This window comes from Populus euphratica, unplaced genomic scaffold, assembly GCF_000495115.2.
Source record: "Populus euphratica unplaced genomic scaffold, PopEup_1.0 scaffold242.1, whole genome shotgun sequence".
NCBI classification, from domain to species: domain Eukaryota; kingdom Viridiplantae; phylum Streptophyta; class Magnoliopsida; order Malpighiales; family Salicaceae; genus Populus; species Populus euphratica.
In genome coordinates, this window is record NW_011500033.1 from 65,210 (window position 1) to 86,758 (window position 21,549).

Consider the following 21,549-nt stretch of genomic DNA (forward strand, 5'->3'; position numbering starts at 1 on the left):
TTTTTTTTTAGATTTGATCTTTATTATTTTGATTATTATTTATTTTATTTGAGATAATTTATGAAATTATTTTTTTTCAATTTCATTATTATTCAACTTTTTAATTTGTAAGATTTATTTCTTATTATTTTAATAAACTTGAGAAAAATAAAATATTAATAAATTATTTTCCAGTTCATTTTCCATAACATACCCAAACACTGGAAAGTGTTTTTCAGTTCATTTTTCATAACACTACCAAACATCGGAAAATACTTTACTTTTCAGGAATTCATTTTCCCTGAAATTCACTTTCCAAAAGGAAACAACTTTCCTGCAAACAAACGGAGCCTTAGTTAAGGAGTTATTGATACTTCAAGTGCAAAATAATGATATAAAACCTTAATAAAAATACACTTTTAAGTACTAATCATATCATTTTATTGGGTTCTTAAAGTTTAAATTTTTTATGACAATAAAATTAAATTTTATTATGCCTAATAAACCACTAACTAAACCAAATTACCTATTTTGAATCCTAATTAATACATCAAAGGATAAAATTTTAAAAGGATAATTTTTTTTTTAAAAAAGCCACCGATCTAAACAAAAAATAGGGAGTTATCAAGGAATAAATTGCACTGTGAGACATGGAATAAATTTTAGTTTTTTTTTTAATTACAAAAAAATAGGAAGGTAACAAATTTTTCAAATGTATTAATAGGACTTATTTGAGATTCTATTAATAAAATGTATAATTTTAGTGTTCAGAAGCTATCATAAGTTTCACCCGCATAGTTCCCTCAGAATATGAACACATAATATTATTTTGCTAGATTTTGATCATAATAATAATAATAACAATAATAATAATAATAGAACCAAAAGTAAGAATTTTTTCCTTCAAAAAAGGTGATTTTAAATCTTATTTTCTATCTCAAAAAAACAAGGAAATTTTAAACTTAATTCCCAAATCAAAGATTTTTTTTCCTTTTAACATATTCAGCCAATTAACATAACAAATATCTTTAATTCCCCGTAAGCATATATTCAAAAGAAATTAAAAGGATTTAAACACCAAGTAGAAAAGGTAATCAAGCTTTTACAGAATTGAGTTATTGTGGATTACCATTTTAAAAAAATAGTGTAATCCCGTTTTTTCATTATACACTCATTTATGTGTCACAAAATTTTTAAAATAATATACCATGTTTTTTATCCATTATTAAGAAGGCTAAATAGGTGGCATTTAAGACTACACCCACATGTTTGTCCATCATTTTCTTTTAAAGAAAAAAGTTTGTTGGTTTTAGATGACGAGAAAATCAAGCTTTGACTTGATGGATATAGAAAACCCATTTCAATTTGAAAGGAAATATATATATAAATCCTATAAACTCATATTTAAACTCAAAACAACCTTTAATTGGTTAAGAAACCAAAAATCAACCCAATTTTTTTTTTAAATCCCCAATCACAATCTACTTAATTGCAAGAAAAGGGGGGTAAAAAAATATCTAAATAAAATTAAATCAATTCACAATAATATCATCTTTTTTGGTTGTAGGAATGCGAATAATTAATAATTTTCTTTTTTCTCTGTTTTTTTTTTTTGGTTATGGTGACTCTCCCTCTTCTCTTTTAAACTCAAGGATGAAAGTGTGAAAAAAATGATTTTTTGGGTGCATTGTGAACAGTAAAAAAAGCCTACATCTTTGCCTGGTGTCAAATTTAATTTTTATAGTTTTAATTTTTTATAAGCAACAAAATTAAATTTTATTTCACGAAAAGAGTATCTATCTAATATCATTCATTTTTTCTAACACCATGATAATTATATAAAAAATAAATTAAAATAATTTATCAAACTTAATTTCTAGTAAATAAAATATAAAAGGATAAAAAAAGGGAACAAAAAATGCTTTAAGAACAAGGAAAAGAAGAAAAAGAAAACACTCACCCAATAAACAATATTATGTGAGGGGGATATAGTTTTTTTTTTTTTAATTCTCTGTAACAATAATATTATGTGAGGGGGCTATAGTTTTTTTTTTTTTTAATTCTCTGTAACAATAATGTCATTGTATCAAAGATAATTACAGTAACAAATACAATGATAATATTGGGTGGCTATGTTTGAAATGATAGTGTAGTAGCTTTTATTTTTTATCAACCATAAAAAAAACTTATTTTATTGGTCAAATAATTTTTGTGTTTTTTGTTAAACTCCACACATAATTACATTTTAAATCTTGAACTTATAAAAATTAAAATAACTTATTTTATTTATTTATGCAGACCTCTGCTTTTCATTTATTATAGATATATAAATATATATATATATATATATATGACTGTAGAAAAATAAATACTCTCTTACGCAAGGGAATTGCAACAATTATATTCCTTTTTTTTTCTTTTATACAAAACAATCATATTTTTAGCATCTATTAATATATACTATAATTTAGAATTTTGTGAGCGGTCAGAACACTAAAGGAAAAGGTGACAGTGACAAAAACTCATAATAAAATGCTGGTGGTAAATTACATTTTGATCCCTAAAGTTTTTGATGTGTGATTAAGCTCCAAGACAACCATAAAGATATTTTTTAAAAAATTTCCTTTAATGTCGTACATGTTTGGTATTAACGATCGTGATCAAAAAGAGGTTATGACACTTAACATCTTGATATAATTACTTAATTTCTAACTTATGAAAGATATTATATGTTGCATTAGTATCTTTGCTAAAACAATAATGAAATTTATAAGATATATAGAAGATTATATCATAGTGGACCTCACAGTAAATATTACGAAAAATATATATAAACAAGCTTAATTGGTAGAGCTAAAAGAACTAAGAACCTATTAATAATTTCAACAAGATTCATTTTTTTTTAATCACCTGTCAATACATAATAGTCATGTGTTAATAATAGACGTTAGTAATTAACAATTTCATATGATAAAATGCATTCAAATAAAACAAATCAAAGGTTAATCTTTCAAATATATAAAATAAAAGATTAAATACATAAAGAAAATAAAAATCAAATGCTGGTTAATGAAATTGAAGTTTCTCATTTTTTAAATCTACTCTCATGTTAACTTTCTATTGTTTTCCTTTAAACAGACACACATATGAATAAATAATAATGATAACTTTTGAAAAAAAATACATTTTCATGTAAAAACAAACAATGTAACCTATTAAATATTAAATATATAAAAATAAAATATGTTAAAAAAAAATCTAAAAAAATATTGTTGGTCAATTTGAGATAGAACGAACAAACTCGTAATCCTAATAATTAGGACTAAATCAATACAAGATATTCTATCAAACTCATGGTCCAAATAACGAGATTGAAATAACTTCAATAAAAAAATAAAAAAAAATACAAAGCTCGTTAAAAAAAACTATCAACAAGGGTTAACTTTTTAAATTTGTGATCCAAATTATTAAACCTGAAACACCTTATTTGAAAAAACCATGAAGCATAATTTTCAATCAATCAAAAATTAAAGTATGAACTTGAAAAAAAATCAATTATACAAAATAATTCAAAAAAAAAATAAAAGAATAAGAATCAAAATTAAAATACAAAATAAATTTTATATTTATTGAAAAATGAAATTAAAAAGAAAAATCAAGTTAGCAAAAGAACTAAAAAAACAAGAATCAAAATTGATATTTTTTTTTGATTGAATAGTGAAATTAAAAAGAAAAAAACTTTAAGAAAAAGAAAAAAATAAAAATAACGGGGATCAAATTAATACAAATAATATACTGTAATTTTAAATTGAATGATGGAATTTAAAACAAATAAAATTTTTACAAAATAATCAAGAAAAAACTAGAATCAAAGCAATGAGGACCAAATTGAAAAAAAAATAATATCATAATTTTAAATTGAAGGATAAAATTAAAAATTAATAAATTTTTTATAAAATAATAAAAAAATAAGAATTGAAGTTAAAATACCCATAACAAAAAGTGTCAAGTTATAAATTTTAAAAAGAGAAATTTTTTTTCATAAAAACAAACTATTTAACCATAGTTTATATTCGCTCCCTCAAAAGAAAAAAACATGGAGGTACATTATGCTAATGAGTGTGTCATATGCACCTATATATATATATATATATGTATGTATGTATGTATGTATCAAATTGCTTTTGAGTTGACATAATAATAATAAAAAAATTACTATAAAAAACAAAAAAGCTTCTTAACATTAGTTTTATTTTTTTATTTTTAAGTGTATTTTGATTATTTTACTATACTTTTTTTTTAATACTAAATTGCCACTTATTTGAAATGATAATAATAATAAAAAATCAATATGCAAATACCAAAATACCCCTTGACACCAATTTTAAAGTTTTTTATTTTAAGAATATTTTGATTATTTTATTATACTTTTAAAACTTACAAATATTTATTTGCTCTCAATCAATTTAATAATAACTAATATACTTTATGTAAATATTTTAATGCTCTTAATAGCTAGTTTTAATATTTTTAATGTGAAAGATAAAACCACTATTACACTACTACAATAAATAATATTTCTAAATAATGTTTTTCAAAAGAGAATTAACTAGTTAACGAAGCAGAAAAATCTAGTTATCAATCAAATACTTTGATGCATGCCATACATCATACAATCATAGTTGTTGTAAAAATTACTCTTTATATCATCATTTATTTGTTGTTTATTTAATGGTAAAGAATATTTGGATGAACTTACATACTAATTAAAATTAAATCTTATTTTTGGACAGTTTTTAAAATACATCATCCACATCTATTTGGTGTATTAAAAAAACATTCTATTTACACACTAATTAAAATTAAATTTTGTATCAACTTGCATTCTAATTAAAATTATTATTTTTTGAAAAATACATCCTCTACATCTATTTAAAAGATTTTTTTTAAAAAATACTAGTACTAAAATTTAAAGTAGAAAATTAAAGAAGAATACGAATAGTCTTAACCAGTAAATTTATCCTTTAAAGTTATCATTTAAAATTGAAATTATAAAAAACCTCAATAAAATAATTTTCTTGAAAGTATTAGTTTTATATATCTCAGCACACCAAGTTATAAAAAAATACATTGATCCAGAAAGTGCCCCGTTTGTGCTTGGAAGTGATTGATCAACCAAAGTGTAAAATATATTTTAGTGCAGCGAGCACCTCCATAGGATCTTCCATGTTTTTAGAAATTAAATATCTTTTAGATTCCTATATACACAGCACTGATAACGTATATTTAATTGTTGTTTTTTAAAATATTTTTTATTTTTTAAAAAATATTTTTAATATTGATGTATTTGAATAATTTAAAAACACTAAAAAATATTAATTTAAAATAAAAAATAAATTTAAATTTTTTTAAAACATAAAAACAGACTTAAAAACACAAAAACAGACTTAAACCAATTAGAATTTGCTATAATATAATACTCAACGTGGGAAGAAACATTAGATTAGTGATCAAATAAAATAATAGTTAATATTACAATTATTAATTAGAGGAAGGCAGATCCCCATGCAGCTAGGCAAAAGGTTTGGATCACCAAGCTGCCAAGAATCTACTTTTGTTTACTAGATTGTGATTTTTGGGGTTTCGTGGCACTGTTCGTATAATATGGAAAGTGGTAATTGTTCATTGCATCCTGTGATGAAGCTATATATAAATTTAGACGCTCATTAGTGTCAAAATAGTTGATAGAAAGAAGAAAAGAAAGAAAAGAAATCATGTCAAAATAATTGAGTTGAATTATTGAAATTGAAAGGAAAAAAAGAAGATGAAATTTAAAAAAGAGATATTAGTTTAGTTCAAACTATACTACTATTCGATAATTGGATTATAACTGTAGCTGTAGAACTTGGATTTAGATCTGCTTTATATGAATAAAAAGTTAAGACACATGTCTAAAACTTGCATGAAAAAATAAGACTCAATTTTGTTATTTAAAAATCCAAATCTTAGCAATAACGTAAAAGTTCGAATCTGTCCTGTAACCTAGATACTGTTCATTATTCAGCCCATATCTCGAGTTCTAGAAGTCCAAATGACCTTAATTTTTTTTTTCTGGAAAGCTGAGACAATTTCCTAGGATTTTCATGGGTGAGGTTGGTTCAAATTCTAACGTTATCAATGATATTTTGTTCAGACAAAAAAATAAAGATTGTCACCAAATCAAGAGTTAGCCACCCACTCAATAATTAGTCATCAAATCAATAGTTTCTAATTTTTGCCTATAAAAAAAGGCATTTGCCATACATTTGACATTTTGATTTTCAGATTAAGATCATGTTCTTGCTTTCTCTCTTTATATTTTTATAATGCTTAAATTTTATTTTCATTAATATCTTTGTAAGACTTAAACTGTTGGCCCAAACCTAAGCCTAAGTCAGCCCAAATCCAACCTAAGTTAACCTAGGTATTTAAGGAAGAGTTACAAGAGAATTTCTTTCCTCTCTTCTAATTCTTGTGTAAATGTATTTTGAGATTCTGGATAGTGTAATTTTGAGATTTAGGATGATGAATCTTAGTTTGATAATTGATATGGAATATTTTAAGTTTGGTCCTTTAATTTTAGGAATTTACATTTTAATCCCTGAACTTTATGAAAATTTCAATCCAGTCCCTGGTTCGTTCTAGACAGAATTTAGGATGGTTTATGGGTGAAAATTCAGTATGGTTATATAATTCTAGATTGGTCCTCCAATTTTGGTAAAATTACGTTTTGGTCCCTACTTTGGAAAATTGTCGTTTTAGTCCATAAACTTAGGAGACTAAACCTGGTTTTATTTTATGCATTGAGATCTTTTATTTGAGTTATTTTTAAGTATATTTCATATATTATTGTAGGTTCTTCTAATGATTCTCAATAGAATTCCCGGGTCTTTCATCTGACATTCCTTTTAGTTCTATATTTTCCGGGTGAGTGGGATAATCTTTAATATGCATATAATATAAATAAATATGTATGCTGATTATATGATGAGTACGATTAGTTAATCTCTTGACCATTTATATATTTTGCCTTATTTTCCGAGTACTTATCTATTTTTGAATTTGCACTCGCATTCTGTGGAGTTAAATTCTAGTTGATATAATATACATTTCTTTTGATGATTCTATAAATATCTATTATACCTTGATAAAGGACTTGTCAGTAACTCTATGCTAACGGAGAGTAGTTAGCCTATTTGCACATAGTATTCTGTATACCTAGCTGATAAGAGAGGCATTAGCCTGTGGCGACTGATCATCCCATAGTGGTCACCTTCGGGTGCCATCTGGTCACTTTTGAGTGTTATCTAGTCATCTTCGGGTGTCATCTGATCTCTGACATGTATTCCACTATGTTATGATAATATGTTTAGTGTATATATGTATATGTATATCAAGATAAATTATTTTGTAAACTATTAATATCTAAAATATCTAAAATGTATATTAAAAATTATTCCCTCACTGAGTTGATTGAACTCACCCCTCATTTTTAATGTTATTTCAGGTTCTTAGTTTCTATTAGCAGGTGGACTTTGTTGAGTGTTCATGCTTCTTCAATTTTGGTCGGTATGCCTTGCTTATTTTGTGAAGCTTTCCTTTTAGTTTTAATTCGATGTCTTAGACGCTCCACTATTACTCTGTTTTATTTAAGTTTGAATTTTGACAATGTAATGAGTATTATGGATTATTGTTTTTGTTTTAATTACTGATGAAGAGTTTTGAACTATCTTTTGGGTTCATCAGTTTTGAATAACATAATATTTCTGAAGATTATAAAATGCTGTGTATTTTTGAATAACTTGTTCTTTTGATATGTCTGTTTTGAGGCTTAACGTAGGTGAGGTGTCCTTCTGACACCGCTCCTGCGTTGCCAGTCACGGACCCGGGATTCGGGTCGTGACAATCTTGTTTATGCTTTTTATTTCCTTTCCTTTACTTGGTTAACTTTTATCTTATTTATGTTATTATCTTGTTTATTTATGTTTCTCTCTTTTATTATGTTTAGTTAAGTTTATTATGTTAAGGTGAAAATGTTACACTAATGGTGTAAGAATAAGTATAGTGTAAACTCAAGATGAACTTTAATGTTTGATACTAACATCTTTTATATTTATTATCTTGTTTACTTTTAATACTTTGCTTGTTAAATGGTAAGTCTAGATTTGTGTTGTATAACACTTGATACAACAAATACTTGGCACTTTCATAGCCTAACCGTATGATTACATTATGTTAATAATAAATCAAGTTCTTTTCATAGCATATGTGTAGATTATACCATACTATTGGGTTATGAAAGTGTTAAGTATTTATTGTATCAAAAGTTATACAACACAAATCTAGACTAACCATTTAACAAGCAAAGTATTAAAAGTGAACAAAATAAGAAATACAAAACATGTTAATATCAAACATTAAAGTTCATCTTGAGTTTATACTATACTTATTCTTACACCATTAATGTAACCTTTTCACCTTAACATAATAAGCTTAACTAAATATAATAAAAGAGAGAAACATAAATAAATAAAATAATAATTTAAATAAGATATAAATTAACTAAGTAAAAGAAATGAAATGAAAAAATAAACAAGAGATTAATGAAAGCAAAACTTAAACATTACAAAAATATAAAAAGAAGGAGCAAGAACATGATTTTGATCTGAAAACTAAGATGCCTAAATGTATAGTAAATACCTTCTTTTTTAGGCTAAAATTATAAATTATTGATTTGTTGACTAATTATTGAGTGGGTGACCATATCTTAACTTGGTGACAATTCTTATATTCTCTTCTGAACAAAATATCATTGCTGATATCAGAATTTGAACAGACTTCAATCATAAAAGTTATAGGAAATTGTCTTAACTTTCTAATAAAAAAACATTGAGGTCATTTGGACTTTTAGAACTTGAGATATGGGTTGAACACTGAACAATGTTTAGGCTACAGGACAAATTCAAACTTCTCTGTTGTTGCTAAGATTTGAACTTTCAAATAGTAAAATTGAGTCTTGCATTCCCGTGAATGTTTTAGGTCTATGTCTTAGCTTTCCATCCATATAAAGTAGACCCAAATCCAAGTTTTACAATTCCAGATATGACCCAATGACTGAACATTGTTCTAATTTAGACTGAACCAACATTTCTTTTCTAAGCGTAACCCTCTCTTTGTCTTTTCACTTTTAGTAGTTAAACTCATTAATGAATCCCTTAATTTATGCGATAGGCCTATATTTAAATGAATATTTACTATAAATTAAAAGTATCTTATACTATTAGATATGTTATTATAAAACATACATTAACTAAAGAGTTATTAATACTTTAAGTGCAAAATGATGATATAAAACTTTGATAGAAATGCAGTTTTAAGTACTAATCACATAATTTAATAAGAACTATCTCATTGCTGCTATCCTTAATATACATTGGAAAAAGGATTCAATACAATTAATAACCTAAGTAATGGGGGTAGTGATTGCTTTTCAAAGTATTTTTTATTTGAAAATTCATCAAAATAATATATATATATATATTTAATTTTTTCACATTAAGACAATCCAAAAATAAAAAAAATTAATTTAAAATAAAAAATAAAAGTTTTTTATAACAATAGTGTGACTGTAATACCAAACACTCTCTAATGAGTTAGTTATTGGTAAAATGGTGAATGAATTTGTTGGATAGTTAGCAACAAAAAAAAAGTATTTTGTTTTAAAAATATTAGAGATGAGCAAAAAAAACTAAAAAATCAATTAAACCAAGAAAACAAAAAAAATAATTGAAAAAATTGAACCATGAAAAAAACTGATTAAAATTTTAAAAAATTGACTGGTTCGGTTTGGGTTTTATAAGCTTGAAATAAAGAAAACTAAACCAAACCCCAAAAAAATCAAGCCAAACAAGAAAAAATCGAGCCAAATCAGTTTAAACAAGTTTTTTTCCCCAAAATAACCAAACCGAACTAAAACTGGTTGGTTTGAACTGATTTTGGTTTCTTTAAAAAAACCAGTCTTAGTTAATAAAAACCGAACTGAACCTGAAATGATCACCCTTAAATAATACTTGGAAACAAAATATTTTATTAATTAATTATCGTTCCATATATTTTTCAATTCAGTTTTTTTTCAAAGTTCATTAATATTTTATGTTTAATGTACTGCTTATGTTTGATGCAATATAAAAATACCACGTTAAATAAAATTTGATGTAAACATTAGCAAAAAATTAATGATCTGATTGAAAAATTTCATATCAAATTAATGCAATTTTTGTTTTTGGACTTTACTGAGAATTGGGATGTACATTCGGGGTAATCTTGGTTTTTTCATATTTAATTGTGTTATCACCCACCTAGCCACTTAAGCTTTTTCAATTAATCTATATGTGATTTTATTTCATTTATATATATTCTTTAGTAGTTTTTGTTAGAACTAGAATTAGAATTTCTATGATGAAGTCAGAGAAACTTTGAACTGGAAATGAGCCATTTCATAAATAGTTGATGAGTTGATAGGATAATTGGACTTGACCACAAGTTAATGGGTTGACAGAGTGACTTCAATGCTTTCTTAAAAAACAAGTCTCCTACTAGCTTACATTGATGATAGTTATTGGCGAGGTAGGTTAACAAGTGATAGCCATTTGTGAGAAAGGTAAGCACTACATTGAGTTCATAAGCATAAATAGATAGTAAGGTTTATGTTACATAACACCAATGTATGGTGCATTGTGTTGTCTTAACTTATTTGGGCTCGTAATATATATTATAAGTGTGAGATATTTGTGAGACTTGATAGAAACCTTAATAGCGGTTGTCAGAAGGCTTACGACATCGTGGACATGGTTGTCCATTTAGAGCAAGTTTGCTGAAGCTACCATGCAAATTAAAATTCAATCCAATTTGGTTGCCAAGCAAAACAAAATGAGTATGCTTAAGTCTCACTTAAGAAAATTATAAGTAGTTTATTTGGGCTAAGCCCAAGTGGACAAAAAACATTTATTGTAGTCCAAGCCTATATAGATAACTCTCCTTTTCTCTCTATTTTTTTTAATAATTTGGTATCATTATTTGCCTCAATCATTGACATTGCATGCAATTTCAAAGACTCATTAATCTTTTCTAGAGTACTAGGTTTATAAGAACATTTAATATATTTTTACGGTTAGAAACTTTAAAGAAAATTTCCATATGAAATGAAGAATGCTTTGTGACCATGGTAAAATGCTGTAAATAGAGACATTGCATGAGATGTGGAGATTTTATTAGAGATATAAATATTTCACTTCAAAGATATGGAGAATTTATTAAATACATGGAATTATTAGTTTAAACAAACTTTGAGATTGATAGTATATATATGTGGACACTTTATTTGAGTTTTTTCTGTCATGATATGTTTTATGGAAAAGTGTGTATTATAAATGTATTTTATGTGTTTTGGTTTTTATACATTTAGGCCGAATCTTTCAAAATTTGTATTTTTCTCATGTAAGTGTTTTGGTTTTTATACATTTAGGTATTTTTCAAAATACAAATGAATCTTTCAAAATTTGTATTTTTCTCATGTTTAATGTTCTTGGTCATTCCCTCGTGTTATTTATGCATGAACTTGCTTTTTTTTTTAGAATAATGTTTACATTTATACATACATTTGCATTACTTTTTATAATTTGCTTATAAAACCAATCAAGGTTTTAGCTTACATCAAAAAGCCTTCAAAAGACCAACATTCTAATATTTTAAAAAACTTTTTATTTGGTTCTTAATTATACTTAATTACTTTCCAGTAAAAAATCTTAATTGTCAATATGTTATTTATCTAAAATTTCTAAAATGAATGAACTTATAACAAATTATGATTTTGGATGTTGATTAGAAATAACACCTACATCTTATAATTTTATATTTAATAGTCAAAACTTTCTTCAAAAATACATAAGTTAAACATTTATTAATGATTATTAGCATAAATAAATTCTTAAAGTTCATTATTTTTAAGTGTATAATAGGGATGATAAGGTGATTCATTTATGTGTGATGTAAATATCTTGGCTTTGAATAAATTATCGATTTATTGTGGTTGTATATACTCAAGTCTTACCAACTTATGTGCAGAACCACTTATTCTGGGCAATACCCTGAAATTAAATTGTAAATGTGAAAGTCAAATATATCAATACCTTAGAGAAATGAATCTATAGACATAATTTTTCAAAGTAGTCTAAAAATAGATTGTTATGCCACAACATCCTACTTCTAAGTAGATAAACCTATAAGGGTCACTACTTGAATATTCAAGATTAAGTGTAAAATCTTCATCAATCAAAATTATAAGCGAACCTTTGTATTATAAGATGAGCCATAGTTGTATAACCAAAGCATTTAGTGATAATTTTTTCTAGGATTTGGCTAGGTTCAATAAGCCCATATAGGCCTATCTAATTATTTATTGATATCTCCTAATAAACTATCATTAGTCACATGTCTTGATAAAGAGTAGTTGATTTTAGATATGTCAATTTACCATATAATTGGAAATGATAAAAATGACCTGGTTCCAGAAATGATAAGGTTGAAATTCCATCAAGAGTTCAACTTATTGCAATTGATCCATTATCATCTATATAGAAATACCAATGATAAATTAAGCATGATAAATCATTAGAAATATAAGATAAATAACAATACAATTTATCTCAGGTATGATAATTTAGGATGATAATATATTTCCTCAAGCATTACCAGTTCATTACCTTAGAACTTTAAAGATCAATTAGGGTTTTCTAGTGACCATAATATTAGTTGACAATTTAAAAAAAATAAAGAAAATAAAAGATAAAAAAGGAGTTTTCAAGCTTTCTTCCTCTCTAATAGCATCAACTTCTTCATAAAAAGAGAGAGGATAACTTGCTTTTATTTATGAAAATGCCACTTTTAAATCGTCCCACACATTATTTCTATCAAATATCCGACTATTGGTACTTTTCCTGTATCAATTTAATTTTTATTTCATTTGAGTTTTTATACTAATTTAACTGGGAATTTTCACCCCAACTCATAAAAAGTTTTCTTTTATTATTAGATTTAAAATTACACCGTTCAACATAAGGTTTACAGTATCATTATTCTTTTATATAGACTTTTCTGTTCTTTTCTCTTTTCTCCATAAATACAAGTGTGACTTATTTTTTTTCCACGTGTTACTTAGAGATTAACATATATTAGTTAAATATAGCCACATTTGTATCTTCAAAGTTAGTTATTTGAGCACACTTAAATAGAATAAAAATAAAAAATTGAATAATCTAATTACTTTTTTCTTATTTATGGTAATTTATATGAAAATATCTACTAGAAAGGTAGATTGAACATGGTATAAAATATAAGGATAGATCGAGATCAATCAAACTTTTAAGGATCATTTCGTGTCTGGGTCTAAAATATAAAAATAAGTTGGATTAATTTTTTTAATTAATTTTTTATTTTTCATTTTAGAGTCATTTTCAATATAAAATTAGTCAACTACACATCATGTGATTAATTATAATGATTTAGCCAAAAAAAAAACCATCAGAAGCAAATTTAAACACCAAACCCTATATAAATATAATTTCTCATAAAAAATAAAAGGGAAGGTTGAAAACTTTAACTTGTTCTGAAACACTATTAAAATATCCTTTACCTACAAACAAAAACAACCACTTAACCCTAACCTAACACACAAATGTGTATGATAGATTACCACCTAAAAAAAAATTCTTATCAATGTATTCATAATATCTACAATAGAAATTAAAAGGTTGATTTTTTCTAGTGAAATTATATATTCCCTACTCCTAATGAATAAAGGAGATGGAGAATAAAGAGCAAGTCACCCTTCACTAGTAGCGAGTCAAGCAAAATACAAAACCTTAGATTATTAGATAAGATAAAAAAAAAAGATAAAGAGATAGATGATTATAATTTCATTTTAAAATATAGATGGTCTAGCTAGACTATTAAAAAAATTATAAAATAAATTAATTGATGTAGGTTTTTTACGGTAGAACTTATCTCCTGCACTCAAAGCTATTATGGACTGCAATGTAGGGAAAAGTTCATTTTTTATTGTTCTGGAGGCATTAAAAATACACATGGTCCTCAAAGTTTTTTATTTTTATATATTTATTCCTTATAGTTTTATATTTTTATGTTTCAATCTTCAAAATTTATTTTCATTATATTTATGATAAATGAGATTGAAAATAGTTGAAAAAATAAGTAGAGAAAGATTTTGGCTAATCACGTAAGGATTAATTTCGGCGGAAAGGATCAATTTTGGTGTGTATTAAAGTGTGAAGAAACTAGAAGTAGAAATTCATGGTGAGGGTAGAAAGAACGACGTCGGGTTAGTTTAATCGGTTTGGGCCTTTGGGCCCTCCTTGTACCAAGAAAAAAACTAATCCTCGAAAGGTGTCTTCGAGTGGCAGACAGAGGTCCACACAACACAAAGGGTTCCGAAGAGGAGAGGGGAGAGTTGGAGGAGCCGCGCAAGAAGAAGGTTATCCATTTGTCAGTAAATATCTTCACCTAGCTTGTCCTCTACCCTAATCGTATCTATCTAGTGTCAAGATTGAATGGCCCATATACCCAAACCTAAAAATCTACCACTTGTTCGTGCAAAACCAAACCCTCAGCTGCAGTTTACGTTGACACCCCAAGAAACCAAACTGGAAGGAGGAGGCCCTAAGCCCTGCCCTCAGTGCACATAAATATCTCCGTCTCCCTTGAAAACTATACTTCCATAAACCTACCTGCTGTGTTTCAAGAACCACCTTATCTTTATCTTTTCCCCGTCTATCTATATTCACCACTTGGTTTCTCCTTGCAAAACACACAAGAAAAGAAGGAAACCATGTCTGCAACATCTGCCTCTTCGCTAGTCCTACCATCGCTTAACCACCCAAACACCATAAAATCTTTCTACAGCAAACCCACTTCGCTCTCTTTTATATCCCTCTCCTCTACTTCTTCTATCAAGCCCGGTTCTCTTTTTCTCTCCTTTCAGCAACAGCAACAGCAACCTTTGTCCTCTCGGTTTCTGAGAAGTGTTGCCATTTCATCTGAATTCGGGCAAGAAGAGGATGTCTTTGGTGATGGAGACGAGCCCAGTTTCTCTCCCGACCTCCAATTGTTTGTGGGTAATCTACCTTTTAATGTTAGCAGCGCCCAGCTTGCTGATCTCTTTAAATCTGCTGGAAATGTTGAGATGGTTGAGGTATTGTCTCCCTCTTCCTTTGCTTTTAAAGACCCTCCTTTTATTTCTCTGTTAGCTTTGCTTCTGTTTTATGTTTTTAATTCTTATATATTTTCTCTAAATTGCAACATTTATTTGAAGTTAATTATAGTATTTTGAGTGTTTTCAGTTTTTTAAAAGATACATTTTTTTTACCATACGGTTTTTAGTGAAGCCAATTTAAGGAATAAAAGATTGCTTGTATAATTCATAAGATGTTTGATGGGATGCAATAAGGTCCTTATGGTCTAGTTTTAGAGGTTGGATTGGCCTTTATTTGAAAGATTAGCAACCATTTGCTTTAATGTGCTGAACTTGTTACTTTTTGAAGGTAAAATATGACAAGGTAACTGGGAGAAGCAGAGGATTTGGTTTTGTGACTATGTCAACTATTGAAGAAGTTGAAGCAGCTTCTCAACAGTTCAATGGCTTTGTAAGTCCCTTATAAACAGAGATACGTAGAGGATTTCGTAGCGTAGTTTGCAAAATTATCAAATTTAATTATAATTGTCCGTGTCCCATTTAATGCATCCCGTTTATATTTATTACCAGGTTGTGGCTCATAAAAGTTAGGTTTGTTGTGTCTAAGTGATAGCTTTCCATGCAGGAACTCGATGGGAGGCCATTGAGGGTGAATTCTGGACCCCCTCCCCAGAGGGAAACTTCCTTCTCAAGAGGCCCTGGGGCTAGAGGTGGTGAAACCATTGATTCTAGCAATCGTGTTTATGTCGGTAACCTTTCATGGAATGTTGATAGCTCGGCTCTTGAGACGTTGTTTAGAGAGAAAGGGAAGGTGATGGATGCTAGAGTGGTTTTTGACAGGGATAGTGGTAGATCAAAGGGCTTTGGTTTTGTTACTTATAGTTCTGCTGAAGAGGTTGAGGATGCCGTTGACTCCTTAAATGGCATTGTAAGTATATCATTTCCAATTTTCTTGAAGATATGTTATATTCTTTGAGTGGGCTATCATGTGCTGAATCTAAGATTCTAAAATTGCTAGTCTTGCAGTTAAGTTTATGTGTCAATCATTTGTGTTTTGTCTTGTTGCATTTGAGAGTATTGGTTGTCACTTGCCTGATGTTTTTTGGATAAAATCTGTAATACAGTTGATTTGCATTCATTTAAGGACTTATGCATACAAATGTATATGTTTGGCAAGAGTCTTTTGAAGATCATATGTTTTTACCATAATGGCTCCTTGAATAATGCATGAAGTTTTGTTAAAATGCAACTCCTAAGTTTATACCATGTCATATCTGATATTTGCTCATGCTATTTTCCTAATGCACTTAGAAGTCTACTTAGCTACAAATATATTGTCACTTACTGAAGTTTGTTTGGTGCAGGAATTGGATGGCAGAGCAATTCGAGTCTCAGTTGCAGAAGCTAAGCCAAGGCGTCGATTTTGAGCACTAAAGCTTTTCTATATCTTCTCCCGGGGAAATATTTTTGGTGGTACTTGTCTTACATATTTGCTCTTTATGTCTGGGTGTGAACATAAATATTATATTAAATTTAATAAACTTATTTTCTATCTAATTTTTGTTGCAGGGACTTGGGAGATACACAGTTGCAGTCTATTCCAGTCTTGCAACCTATCTGAACAGGCTCCTTGTGCCTGTGTCCCACCTGAACGTGGCTCTTTGATAGATGCATTGCGGATGAACAAGAGTAGATTAAATGTGTTGAAATTTCTTAATGTATGTTTTAAATACTGCGATCCAGATGGAAAAACATGTGGTTTATTTATCGAGGTGATGTATGAATTATTGAGTTGCTTTGGCCTTTGCCATGTGGGTTCTGCTAGAAGAGCTTTGTGATTGTTCAATGAATTGCAGTTGCAGCAGGGAAATCCAAATTCAGGGTTAGGTTCCAAGATTTTGAAATTAGTAGTTGCTTGAATATGTTTGCATGCAGGGAAGCTAAAGAAACTTTGCAAGTGGAGGTAAGTCAAGTAAATTTCCTTAGAATCTGATGGCAAGTGCCCAGCATTGATGCTGGGCGTACAACAGTGAGATTGTATATGGAAATTGTGAAATGATTATTGTTGACAAACAATTTTCATGGTTTTTGCGATGTGATTTGCATGGCATATGAAATTCCTTGATGCTGGAAGTAAATTCATAACACGTTTTATATACCAGCCTTTCGTTTAAATTCATTATCGAATGCTGCAGTAGAGTTAACAAGCTTGGATTTACCATGAGCTGCATTAGAACTCGTTTACTAGCTATGATTTTCAAGAACTTGTCTGGAGGCATTGACAAGTGCTGTATATGCTTGCGGATTTATTCAGCCAAACTACTCTGGTGTATACAAGTGAAGCAACGGGTTAAAATGAGGTCTTTTGGGTTCACCTCAACGTTTTTAGAAATTACCTGACGCAAAACGGACGAGTTTCCTATACCAATTTTGGCCAAAACAAGTCTACAGTCATTTGGAAGATTCAAACCAAATTTTATGAAGGCATGTAAGAGTGAGAAGTATCGCAGCAAGTTACGTGATGGCCTTGTCTTTAATGGTCCTCGGGATGCAAATTTTAGAGGAAAAGGAACCCAAGAAAACTGAATATGACCAACCCTGAATTTGGATTTCCCTGATAGGATCGACCAGAGAGACGGAGGGGTTAGTGAGTGTCAAGGGGCAACGGCTGCTCATGTGTATCTAGTTTATACTTAGATCATTTATTCGGGATGGATTATTTTTTTTTTAAAAAAAGTATCCCTAATGTGTTCTTAAGAAGGGGAAAAGTTTAAACAGAAGCACTTGGAAAGTCCAAGGAAAAATATCCTCTCATTTGCGTGCACTAGCCTAGGAGCCTCACAGCATCTCCAACGCAGTAAGAGCGAAAATCAAAAACTTGAAAAATTTATACTTTTACCTTTTATTTTTAGTTTTAACTGTTTCGAGAGTAAGCTATATAACTAGATAAAATGGCTATTCTTATTCTAAAAATTTATTTATAAATACATTTATATGTGGAGAAGCTAAAAGTAAATGAAATGACATTTATCTGTTGGCCAGCATCCTTTTCCTTTATTTTGTATCCATTGGCCAACATCTTTTTCTTTATTTAAAAACAGAACAACAGGAAATTTCAAAGCCTTGCTTGCTTTGTTCCTTGCTTTTGCTTTTTGTGCGATTTAGAAAAACAAGAATTAATTATTTTATTAAAATTTAAATTTAAAATTATATCTTTTAACTTTTATATTACTTCATTAATTTTATAAATTACTCATATTAATTATATAATTAATAACATCATGATTATATTATATAAAAATTAACTAAATTAGTTATATAATTATATTAAAATTAGTTTAACATGAAATATATTAAAATATAATTAATTATTCTAAATAGCTTTTTATTATTGAAATGTATATAAACAAAAAAAAAATATTTACACTATTCAAAAAATCATTTTATCAATTTGACTCTTTAATATAGCATTTTTTCATTGGAGATGCTCTCACTGTATATCTTATGGTTGTTTATTAGCTGAAATATCCGTTGAATTGACATAACGTTGATGTGTTTTTCTTGTTTCTTTGGACTTGTTCGCTTGTTGGTCATCCTCTATAGTTTTCTATACCCAAAGAAAATATCTTCTTTCTTGGATTAATAACAAGAAAGCTGAAGACATCAGCATGAGGTGTGACATCCATTCAAATATGAATCACTCCCTTGCCGACTATCTTTTTTAAATTAAATAAGGTAGGGATTCTCAAATAATGGCATCCTCTGGTAGACTGTTAAAAGAATTAACAGTTTATTATTACAATTTCTTTCTTTCATTTCTTATTTTCCTGCTCATTTTTTGGTAATTTTGTTGCTACGTCCTATTATCATAAGCTAGCAGTTTTTCTGTTATTCCTTGGTTGTTATCACACCTAATGCATGTATAACGTGAGGTTTTCTCTATAAATGGCTATATAAGCCAGATGTTGATAATGAATAAAGAAGTGAGAGATAACTCTTGATTCTCTTGATTCAAAAACTGTGTGTATTATAGTTTCCTCTAAGTATCTTCATATTTGGTATCAGAGCTTCATCATATGAGACTTGAGTGTGAGTCTATGTATGGAATGAAGCTTTAACTTTTCTTCCTTTCTTTAGAGAATCAACAAAATAGCAAAAAATAATAGTAGTAGTTTTGTGCAGGTGGCCATTCCCAAATTTGATGAACATGATCATTGGGCAATGTTGATAGAGAACTTCCTCCACTCCAAAGAATATTGGGATCTCATAGAGAATGGGATTTCGATGGGGGAGACAAAGTGCTGAGCCAGGATTTGTTTTTATAGCAGTGGCAACAGAAAGAAAACACAAATTGGGTAAGGACCAGATATAAGCACAACACAAACTGATTGAGGGGCAGAAGCTACATGACTTAAAGGTGAAGAATCACCTTTTCTAAGTTATAGATCAAAATGTCATGGAGACCATGCTTAATAAAGACATTTTAAAAGGTATTTGGGACTCCATGAAATAGAAGTACCAAGGCTCTACTAAGGTGAAAAGGGCACAACTAGAAGCACTTTAGAGGGACTTTGAGACTTTGCACATGAAGAAGGGAGAAACAGCTAAAAATTTCTTTGCTTGTACTCTCACTATAGCCAATGAAATGAAGACTCATGTTGAGATAATGAGCCAAACCATCATTAACAAAAAAATCTTGAGGTCTATGACTTCAAAGTTTAATTATGTGGTTTATTCCATTGAATAATCAAATGACTTAAACACATTGACCATTGATGAGCTGTAGAGCAGTTTACTGGTCCATGAACAAAAAATGAATGGTCATCAAGGAGAAGAGTAGGCTCTCAAGATTACTTATGAAGAAAACACTAGTAGAGAAAGAGGTTGAGGGGTGTTTAGAGGAAGAGGAAGAGGAAGAGGAAAGGTGAAGGAAAACAACACTTCAACAAGGCTACTATTGAATGCTTTAAGTATCATAGATTAGGACATTTTTAATAAGCGTGTATCACTTGAAAAAAAGGAGTCAACTATGCAAAAACAAATGAAAGAGAAGAACTACTATTAATGGCTTATGAAGAGCCTAACCATGAGGAGAGAAGAGATCTAGTTCCTTAATTCAGGATGTAGTAATCGTATGAGTAGGAATAAAGAATGGTTTTTAAATTTGGATGATCAATTCAGGCACACAATGAAGCTAGGCAACAACTCAAAGATGATAATTATAGGGAAGGGAAACATTTGAATAGAAGTAAATGGAATTACTCAAGTAATTTTGAAGGTTTATTACATTCCTGAGTTGAAAAATAACTTGTTAAGCATGGGGCAACTTTAAAGGTGTAATAATTTTCATTCAATATGGGAAGTGAAAAGTTTTCCATCCGATTAAGGGTTTAATTATTCAGTCTAAAATGAGTGCGTATAAGATGTTTGATGTGCTTGCAGCAATGATACGTAAAACTACTACTTGTCTTCAAGCTGTGATAGAGGATGAAAGTTACTTGTGGTACTGCAAATTTAGCCATGTGAGCTTCAAAGGGTTGGGAACCCTTCAATCTAAAAGGATGGTCAACGGTTTGCCTTCTAGCTTGCCTTTACTAACAACTTGTGTAAAGGTGTGCACAACATGTCTAATAGGCAAACAACACAGGGAATCCATTCCCAAAAAGAGCCTATAAAAGGCATCATAGAAACTAGAATTGGTGTATGTAAATATATGTGGCCCCATAAAGCTAACATCAAACAGTAACAGGAGGTACTTTTTGAGCTTTATTGATGATTTTAGTTGAAAGACGTGGATCTACTTCTTGCATGAAAAATCAGAAGCCTTTACCATGTTAAAAAGAAAATATAAGGCATGTGTTAAAAAGGAAACAAGAGCCTACCTCAAATGTTTAAGGACTAATAGATGTGGTGAGTTCACCTCAAATGAGTTTGAGAAATTTTGCAAGGAAAATGACATAATTAGGCAATTAACCACGAACTATATTCCTTTACAAAATGGAGTTGCTGAGAGGAAGAACAAGACTATGTTGAATTTAATGTGGTGTATTCTCACAGATAAACAAGTTCTAAAGGCTTTCTGGCCAGAAGCTGTAAGATGGCGTGTGCATGTGCTCAACATGAGTCCAACTCTAACCGTCCAAAACACAACTCCAAAGAAAATATAGAGTGGTTTAAAGCCTACAATAGAGTATTTTAGGGGTTTTGGGTATGTGGCTCATGTACATGTACCCAACCAAAGAAGAATTAAGTTGGATGATAAAAGA

General features: G+C 28.8%; 1 protein-coding gene across 2 annotated transcripts; it reads left to right on the plus strand.

The window, feature by feature from the left end:
- The first annotated feature begins 14,561 nt into the window (after window positions 1–14,561).
- LOC105142555 (ribonucleoprotein At2g37220, chloroplastic-like) lies at window positions 14,562–17,133 on the plus strand. 2 transcript variants are annotated; one of them, XR_845575.1, is made up of 6 exons: window positions 14,562–15,283; window positions 15,633–15,734; window positions 15,909–16,211; window positions 16,648–16,756; window positions 16,853–16,898; window positions 16,929–17,093. XR_845575.1 is itself a non-coding variant. In XM_011050240.1 (5 exons), exons 1-4 carry the CDS (start codon window positions 14,921–14,923, stop codon window positions 16,708–16,710), a joined length of 831 nt encoding a protein of 276 aa, XP_011048542.1. In that variant the 5' UTR covers window positions 14,562–14,920; the 3' UTR covers window positions 16,711–16,756; window positions 16,853–17,133. The 2 variants fall into 2 exon arrangements, 1 of the variants encoding a protein (XP_011048542.1); XM_011050240.1 differs by having other exon boundaries at window positions 16,853–17,133.
- The last annotated feature ends 4,416 nt before the right edge of the window (window positions 17,134–21,549 follow it).